We start from the raw sequence: 9,296 nt of genomic DNA, 5'->3' as shown, positions 1-9,296 counted from the left end.
CCTCCGGTGTAAACTGCTGCGGCACGGGGGGAGGCGACGACGGCGAGTGTGGGACGGGGGGTGGCGGCTGGCCCTGGCCCGGCGCTGTGCCGGGTGCGGGGGAGATCGGCGCCGACAGCAAGGCCGTGGCGCCCGGCGATGAAGCGGCGGTGTTGGTGGAGTTGGTGGCAGCGGCGGTGGGGGAGTTGGCGGGCAGCGGCGGTGGTGGTGGTGGCGGCGGATTTGGGGGCGGCGAGGACATGGTTGAAACCCGGGTACCTAATACCAAATTGGTAGGACTACGGTTCCTACCGGCTCTACTCCTTAGGTTATAAGGGCAGAACAGCGGAGGTCGGGGGTGAGGACGCGAGCTCCAGCGCGTCGGCGCCGTCGCGAGAGAGGAGGAGGGCGGCGGCGATTAGGGCAGGAGGCTGCTAGGGTTTCCGGCTCCTTTGGAGCCGGGCAATAGGATAGAAATATCTTTATTGCTTAATCTCGAAAAGGTATCTTACAACTAATATTTATAACCTCAAAACGAATAGCCTAAGATAACTTGTGGGCCAAGCCCCTTACTACTGCCCAGTGGGCCTCCTCCGGTTATATGTTAAACCGGTCATAACAGATTGTGTATTTTGTTTCCATCGGCTATGCTGCATATACATTTGAGGAAATTGATGATATGGTTCAGAGAGACAATTTAATCATATTTCAGCTCGGGTCCTTTCGGAACAACTTGCTTTGGGAAAGCAGGTCGGCTTGCTTCACTCACGAGATGCTGGAGGTAACTCAATTCCTGCTTAGGTCGTGGTTCGTAGCATCTGCTCTACATTTGTTGTTCTTGCTCTTTAGGGGGCCATGGAGGACCTTTGAGATGAGTATCTATTTCTGCAGGACCACTACACCACAAACGAATCTGGTTTGACACCCATGAACACCGAAGAAATCCATGAGCCCGGGTTGTCAGGTTCTCCACCGTTGACCAACAATCAACTATGGACTCTTACATTCTTGCGCAGGTCAGCTCAACTGTTATCATTGTACAATCCTCAACTTATATTACGTATCAAAAAATTATAAAAATAATCATGGTGAGTTATTATTTGATGTTGAATCTTTGTGTGCATATTTTCCATAGTATTGTACATCAATACTGTGAATATGCAAGGCAAAAAAAAAGACTCTTACGTCTCAGGCCAATTCCATTGCAGCTCTGTCGCTAGATCACTTTCTGCCGCTTCCATTTTATTTCCTTCTAGGAGGATGGTGTGCTTTCTCAGTTTGTTCACCAAGGAGGGTGTTCACCAGGGAATAACAAAAACATTGCATAGCCGCTTTGTAACATGATTTGATTAAAAGGAACATTCCAGCCTAATTTTGTCACTGTCCTGCAGTTTCACACAGTACAAATTTTCCTGTCGATAATTCATTTTCCTGTCAACCTGCATCCCAAGTAATATCTATAGTGAGATGTTGCAGAGGAGAGGTGAGACGAGGGTGGGTGGAGGTCAGCCTTCGGCAATAGAGACGCTCCATGTAGCATTTTTAGTTTTAGTTTGTTTTTATTTATATGACTACTAGACTCCAGTACAGAACACAAAGATGAACTGCACCATATGTTCTGTGACCATAAATGATAATTTAACATATGCAAATTAATCTCCAAGTTCTCACTCACTTTTGCAGTTCTGTATCAATAGGGCATGTGTTTGTATGCTGCATAGGTTACCATATTACTTAAGTAGTACATGACCTGGTCTTCTGCTGTTTGACCTGGTGTTTTTCTATTGAACCATTATCTTGGTTTACCCTAATTGTTTCCTTAAATAACTAATCAATGTTTTGTTCTGCTATGTGATGTATTCAGGTTGCTGGACAAGTTCTCTCTAGTCATTTCTGTTCATTACATTTAATACTTGAAGCTTGCTAAACTAAGCAGACTTTACTTATGTCCAGCAGAAGATTGCAGCCAAGATCAATGCACAGTACTTCAGTATTTTCCCTTCACAGTACTAGGTGAGCACTCAGGCTCTGTGAATTTTCCCTTCACAGTACTGCAATATTTATGCTGGTTTTGCTTGCATTATTGTAGAAGATCAGGTATTCACTTCAAGTAATAATAACCTCCTTAGTTTAATTTGTTATGCTTGACAGTGTTCGTGCTCGTCGACGGGGCGGTGCAAGGCTCAACTCCAACGCGGCGGCGTGGTGGATGTACGGTGTAGGAAGCGGCCTCTCTGGTTGGACGGCGTTCAAGCGCAACCCCGACGCCCGCTGAGTACTGCCTCGGCTACAACCTCCCTCGGTGAGCTCCATCTTCCTCCTGCTCCTCTGCTTCGGCTACTTTCTTGGACATGGCCGTGGCTATATTGATGTGGTGCTCATCTTGTTGATGCTCAATGCCCTACTCATGCATCAGTTCCTACTTGAGCTCTGTAGTTGTGGATCCATGCTATTCTGGGGTTTGCAGGCTGCAGTCCATGTTTAGTTGCTATCATAGGAGCTCATGTGATGCTCTGGTTTACATATAAATGTTGTTGGACTTCTAGGCAGAACCAATGGCTCCACGTCGCTCTATAAACGCTATGAATAGTGCTTGTGCCACCACCTGTTGTGAGGCCATTCTTGCTAGGGCGATGATGATTAATCGTGGCTGAAATAAGTGTGCCTTTGAGCAATCGAGGAACCTGTGGGTATCAAGTTGGATCCTCCCTCTTGTCCTTAGAATCCTTTTTGATCCTGTGATACTTATTGTTCTGTCCTTGGATGGTCATTCTTGTTGAGTGATAACCAGGGCATATCCATTATAAACAGATTGATCTGGTGATAAGAGATGACGGGGGTGGGTTATATGATCGAGGAAAGGCGAATCTGATCCCACTATGCAATGAACCCTGAACCCTTTTTATTTGTATTTAAAGGTGTTGCTTATTTATGCTCCGGTGTTTATAGCTATCCTATGTAAAGATTTCTTCTCTCTCATACCTTTATTGCATATAAGTTGTTCTTGATCTTTTATTGTTTGTTGTTGGTCCTTGATTTAACCTGGTTAAGAGTAAGTTGCACTTTGACTCGCTCCCAGCAAGTTATCAGTGTGGTCTCGCGTCGCCCCTCTCCTCTTCAAGAAAACTGTGTCCTCCCCTCTGCTACTTGTTGGTGGTTCAGGTACAAGCCATTGATGCTCCTTGGTGGTGCTTGGATCTGGGAGTGGAGAGAAGGAAGTGGCGCACGCTTGGCTGCCCCACCCGACCATCGCCCCTCCTTGCTCGAGATTGAGGTTGCCCTCCTCTGCTGCCGAGTCCGGCGAGGGCGTCGTCAATCTCTCCCCAGCCTGGATGTGAAGGCCACTACCAGTTTTGAAGCTGGTTGAGGTGAGCTTCCTCTGCTGCCGTGTCCAGCGAGGGCGCCGTCGATCTCTCCCCAACCTGGATGTGGAGGCCACTACCAGTTTTGAAGCTGGTTGAGGTGAGCTTCCGATCCATTGCTCCTCCTTGGATGCAGTCATCCATTTTCTTAATTTTTTTACTACAGAGCTAACATGTTTAGTTTACTGATGTGGTTTGGCTAACCCTTCACATATGTGTCGTTGAACATAACAGAGTGCTCTTCAGAATTCTTACCTGATTTTACTAAGCTTCTCTATTTATGTCGATATTAAAGATATTAGCTGCAGTATATAGAAAGTTGGTTTGGTATTCAGTTTATTTTCTATGCTTCTTGCTTGAATTCAGTTTACAATTTTGCATTTTCAGTTTAGTTGAGAAGGAAACTTGAATGCTAATTTTCTTCGTCTGGTTTAGCTAACATCTTCAAGCCTGACAATAGTTTAAATTTGTACTTTTGTTTATCTGCTTTTTTTCCTCGGCGCATCATGCAAGAAGTTTAGAGAGGTGTTTTCTCGGCATTTATATTATCATGCCATTATACCTAATTTTATTGGCCTTCCTATACATACTAATCTTTCAAACCCTCTTCATGGTTATCATCATACATCACCTACAACTAAATCCATAAAACCGATGAAGGTTGAACACAAGACCTACATAACCTATACGATCAAACAATGTCTTCGTTTGCTCTATTAATACCAGTACATGCATATGCTTACACCAACCATTTTATATACCATTGCATAGGGGCACCTGGCACTATCTACTTTCTAAGCTCTGATGGCCATTGTAGATGGGGAAATAAAATGAGGCTATACAGGAAGCAGCTCACAAATTTGAGGCATCTCATCACTACAAGGATGACCTTTGCCACACAAAGAATGGCAAGACCCTATATGCATCACGATGCAATTATATACAATTCTTCTTAGTGTTGTTACCTTTCATTCCCAATATTTCTTTTCTCAGTGTTGTTACTTCTCATTTGCAGTATATCTCGGCCAGTTTTGCCAAATAATGGATATATTACATGGACCTAACATAGCCAATGCCACCCAAGCAGCAAGTAAGTCGATGGCCTGGCAATGGGCAGATACAGGTTCCTAGATCTTCCTATTCTGTTGGTGATTTGCTTCTCATGGCTCTTGTATCTTTGGATAAATGTAGTATAAGCAATTCATTTGCACCATCGCGGTTACAAGGTTGGGCTCTGACAATCGGCGGTGGTCGCGTGCGGTGGGCATTTCAGGTTTGCCTCCGCCTCCTCTCCCCCCTGCTCTTCACATCTCTGAGTTGGTTTTAGTTCTCAGTTTTTTTAAAGGAGAAAGGAGCGACACCATCCTGCACAGTTTTTCTGTTGAGTTAATTTAGATAATTGCTGCAATATAGACTGCCAGATTCTGTAGCATTTTCTACTTAGATAAATAAAGAGCCAGGTCACACCATTTTATTTACTTCATTGTTTGTTTTATCTTTTATATGTAGGAGTTTTGGTGTGGATTATACATAGTTAAATCTGAGTGCATATATTATTTCGAGGTAAATTTCAATCCACATACCGGTTGTTAAGAAGTATTACATGATTTTTATTTTCTCAATTGTATGGAAGTGTTAGTTCTTTCCAGGTCTTTTGGAATAAGAGTTGTGCATTTTCTTATTCATGCTATTTGGACCGAATTTGCAGAACCGTTAAAGTCACAACTAGGATTTTGACTTGGTTATCTGGTTTTGGCTTTTTGACCCGGTTAGGCATTTTCTTATTCATGCTATTTGGACCGAATTTGCAGAACCGTTAAAATTCACCAGCTAGGATTTTGACCTGGTTATCTGGTTTTGGCTTATAGCACAACATGGCGGTAGTGTAGAAAAGATCTAAACAGATTCTGAATTAACCCAACTAGACATGGAAACCAAGAACGACCTATCGGCTAGGTCCAGTTCCTCATCTTTGTCTCCGAGCAAAATGATCATCTGGTGACGAACACCTCCTCCTTCTCTTCTCTGTATGTGCTCCTCCCTAAAGGAGATCCAGATTCTGTTTCTATTAGCAGTAGATATGTTGATTTGCTACTACCTGAAACATTTGTCAATGACACAATAATGTTGAATCTTTCTTTGCTATCTGCACAATCATCTTTTATTTTATAGCCTTAGTTGTTAAATGGTGATGTCCAATTACACTTTTTGTGCTGCCACAATTGCTATTGTAATATTTGTAGATTTGATCACCTGCTTTGTTATATGCAGATGCATATGCAGTTTTGTATTTATGTTTTCTTAAGTTGTATATGCATGGCTATAAATGATATAGTTGTATATACATGGTTGATGGTTGTATATACATGTCAAGGAGCACTTTGAATCATGGTTGTATATATAATACAGGGAGCAACTTTAATCATGATGCATATGGCCTCATTTTAATTGAATTATGAAGAAGTTTTGCTCTGTTTTGTGTATTGTAATATGGGGTTTAGCTATGTGGTATATTAATGGGAATTGCTTTTTTCCTTTAATATTGAAAGGTAGAGAACTGGAGGTAGAATAATAAAAGCTGCTTCCTTGGAGAGGTTTTTGTGCAGAGTGGTGCATGCATAATTTTATCCTCATTATGTTCTCTTTGCATGTTCTATTGTAGGAAGCGGATGCTATCAAGATCATGCCAAAGGCAAAGCATGCCAAAGGGCGATGCTCATTCCCGTTCTTAGTGAGATGGGTTTACTCGATGCAAAGTATGAGCATTGTAGACTAGCGAGCTGCTGAAGGTCGACGAGGAGGGCGCCACCACCACCGTCATCCTGGTCCACATCCACGCGCTGCTTGGTGTCACTAGGTCACCGGCACAATCCTCACGCCCAGATCGTTCAACATTTTCTTCCGCTTTTGGTGCGTCACATTTAGAGTCTTTCTTTCCCATTTTACCGTGTTTGCATGATAAGATGTTTGGTTGGATTTGAAGGTTCGTAGCCTTGGCTCCAAAGCTTCAAGCTCTTATAGAAATTAGAACTGAGGGCCTTTTAAATTTAGTCTTGCATAATAGTGTTTTTCAGTTGGATGCAGAATTTTTGTTTGTATGATCGACTATCCTTGGTGCTGATTTACGTACTGAGTTCATCATCATATGACTATAACAAAGAAGTTGTGTGTATAAATATTACTAACTGCTGATACTTTGCGTCAGTGATTTCAATTCTGTTGGTCCTCCTTAATATTGCTTGGGATTGTGAGGCTTAAAAGTTTCAACCCTGTGCAATGTGCTTCTCGGGTGTGGATTTGTGACTGATTAACGGTTTTGTTAATACTGATATTTCTTTGAACATTATATGGGTATTGCATCGCTTGTACTTATAATAAATGTAATTCTTTTCATATGTTTCAATATGTGCCTGAATGATATTAATGTACACTCTTTCAATACATGGCTTACTTTTGGCCTTTTTAGCGCAACTAATCATCTAGTCCGACGAAAAAGCCCCACCGTGAGCGGCCGTCAGCGAGGAAAGAGAAACTGTCGTTGAAACTCGTCGTTCCTTCTACGCTACTCTTATAAAATAAAAAAACTCGTCGTTCCGGGCCAGGCTAAGACGCCGGGCCAACTTTCCACATGGGCCTCCTCTACACCCAGCCCCACGGACGTTTCTTCCTCCCAGTGTTGTTCAGAGCTTCGTTCCCCTTTGTCCAGAGCAAGTCAACTCAGTCACTTTCTCCATCAACGCGAAGCCCCAAACCGTCTCAATCTCCATTAACGCGAGGTTAACCGCGCGCAGGATGGACAACCCCCTCCCGCAGCCGCGCAGGCGCAGGCCCGTCGTCCTGATCGCCTCCTGCGCGCTGATCCTCCTCGCCACCGCCCTCCTCCCGCGCGCTCCCGCCGTCCCGCCGCTGACCCCGGCCATCCGCCTCGACCCGCGGGTCGCACGCAGGAGCGGCAACGAGGTGCTGTGGCAGCTGCCGCCAGGCCCGCCGCGCGCCGCCGTGTTCGTCGCCCCCGGATGCACCATCCGCGCCACCGACTTCTTCGACGCCTCCCCCGGCTGCCCGCGCTGCGCGGGGCTCCCCGAGGAGCGCCGGTTCACGCGCGAGGCGCTCCGCCGAGGCTACGCTGTCCTCGCTGTGTCCAGCCGCGCCGAGTGCTGGTCCCTCGACGCCGCCTCCGGCGACGGCAGTGAGCTCGCCGCCGTCGGTTCCATCATCGAATGGTGGGTCAAGGAGCAGCACCCCGAGCTCGGCCGCCTCCCGCTCGTCGGCATCGGCGCGTCGTCGGGCGGGTACTTCGTCTCCGCGCTGGCGGCGAGGGTCAGGTTCAGCAGCGTGGCCATCATGATCGCCGAGGGCGTGTTTGCCGCCATGGAGGAAATCCCGCTCGGCTACCCGCCGGCGCTGTTCGTGCACATGCCCAGGGACGCCAAGAGGGCGCACATGGTGGCGTCAAGCATAGACAAGCTCAAGTCAAAGCACGTTGATGTACGGGAGATCCAGTGCGATGCCTTTGCCGTGAGTGCCGACTTCTTGGCGGCGAGGATCCCGGGGTTGACTCCGACCGTCGCCGATGGCCTTGTGGACGTGCTTCGCCAGAAGTCGTTCTTGGATGAGAAGGGTTTTCTGAAGAAGGATGGGAGGAGAACACCGTGGCAGGAGGCGGCGGAGGAAGCCAAGATCTTGCCGGAGGGGTTCCGGCTGGAGAGGCATGTCACGGAGGAGTTGAATATTGCATATGCATACCATGAATTTACCAGCCTGGAGAATGAAGAGATCTTCAAATGGTTCGATTCCCATATGGATCACAAGATTTGAAGGCACATAATTTCTAGCTGGCCAACTTGATGTCGGATTCATGGAGTGTTGCTGGTTTTGAGAGGATGCACCATTATGATTCATGGGAGGTGGAAAGAAAGCACAATATTCTGTAAGGTTTATCCTCAAAGCTTGTAGTTTAACATAGACACTTATGGAATATGGTTTCTCATAGCGTCATGTTTTCCTTTGCCATTGTGGTTACTGCCTTATTGCTGTCACAAGCAAATGAGTGAACTGACCTCATTGTTGTTACTGTTGTAACTCATCGCATAGAAATGTGTTAATACTGTAGAAAATGATATAACTTTTGATAAATTTATCCTCTCTGAGCAAAGTTCTTTTTTGTGCAGCCACATTTTTCCAACTCCACTTGGATATCTTGTCATAGTGTCAGGTTCTGACTAACTGACAGTATATCTCTTCTGTGTTGAGTAGGATAACATTTCTTTTGTAAGAATATAACTAAAACATAACCATGCTTAATCAGTAGGGATGCTGGTGGACATGCCCGTCGTGTCCGTGTCTGTCTGCGCTGGACCAAGATGTACTAATCTCTGCTGCTGTAATTTTCGTGCTAATGCTGAAATGATCAACACGGACTCGGTGGACATGTCGACCTGCATTCCTATCAGTCAGTCACTAGAAAAACTGATAGTCAATTTTCTTACGACTATTTGGTGTTCAAAGTAGGACATCCAGAGAAATGATCATTGCAGGTCTTTTTTATATCTAGGTACTCCGTTACTTGCAGTATTATCCTGTATGTAAGTGGATAATGTCAATTCATTGATAAATAATCAATCAGCAGTTGAGCACAGAGCACCGAATCTGCAAAGAAGTGTTTGAAATCACTTATGAATAGCTATATGCAATTTTGTATCTACAATAATAAACAATAAATATGAATGCTACTACTAAATTCATCCATTTAACTCGACATTCAGATATTATTAGTTACCTCTCAGGCTCTCACCCAACCTTACCTTTACTCAAGTAGCGATATTTGTTTCTGAGAGACTCTGCTAGGCAGTGGCTAGTTTACCCATCCTCTAGACTCCCCTCTACATGATGATTGATGTGGGTGTTGTAATATTTCTTGTAAGCCCTGATTGAGTGGTAATATATTCAGGTGGG

The 9,296-nt window shown here is 45.0% G+C and overlaps 2 protein-coding genes across 14 annotated transcripts in view; both read left to right on the top strand.

Moving 5' to 3' along the window:
* LOC119275101 overlaps positions 1-6,555 on the top strand; it is a 13,817-nt gene extending 7,262 nt beyond the window's left edge. Inside the window, exons 2-7 of one of the 11 annotated variants that reach the window (XR_005135493.1) lie at positions 692-786; positions 871-995; positions 1,936-1,992; positions 2,131-2,281; positions 3,142-3,441; positions 4,113-4,249. Coding sequence is in view for 3 of the 11 variants with exons in the window: in XM_037555886.1 (XP_037411783.1) it covers positions 659-760; positions 871-995; positions 1,933-1,992; positions 2,131-2,254 (411 nt within the window). In the remaining 8 variants the exon portion in view is untranslated. Of the gene's footprint in view, positions 1-267; positions 787-870; positions 996-1,932; positions 1,993-2,108; positions 2,726-2,791; positions 3,442-4,112; positions 4,260-4,356; positions 4,465-4,567; positions 4,615-4,850; positions 4,905-6,003 lie in introns of those variants that run through there. The other 10 variants (XM_037555887.1, XR_005135495.1, XR_005135497.1 and 7 more) reach the window with 10 other exon arrangements.
* Positions 6,556-7,013: 458 nt separating this feature from the next.
* LOC119275098 overlaps positions 7,014-9,296 on the top strand; it is a 3,972-nt gene continuing 1,689 nt past the window's right edge. Inside the window, exon 1 of one of the 3 annotated variants that reach the window (XR_005135485.1) lies at positions 7,014-8,271. Coding sequence is in view for 1 of the 3 variants with exons in the window: in XM_037555882.1 (XP_037411779.1) it covers positions 7,134-8,159 (1,026 nt within the window). In the remaining 2 variants the exon portion in view is untranslated. Of the gene's footprint in view, positions 8,482-9,296 lie in introns of those variants that run through there. The other 2 variants (XR_005135486.1, XM_037555882.1) reach the window with 2 other exon arrangements.

The sequence above is a fragment of the Triticum dicoccoides genome, chromosome 3B (assembly GCF_002162155.2).
Source record: "Triticum dicoccoides isolate Atlit2015 ecotype Zavitan chromosome 3B, WEW_v2.0, whole genome shotgun sequence".
NCBI classification, from domain to species: Eukaryota; Viridiplantae; Streptophyta; class Magnoliopsida; order Poales; family Poaceae; genus Triticum; species Triticum dicoccoides.
Note: the sequence above shows the minus strand (reverse complement) of the source record. Positions and strands in the feature narration are given on the sequence as shown.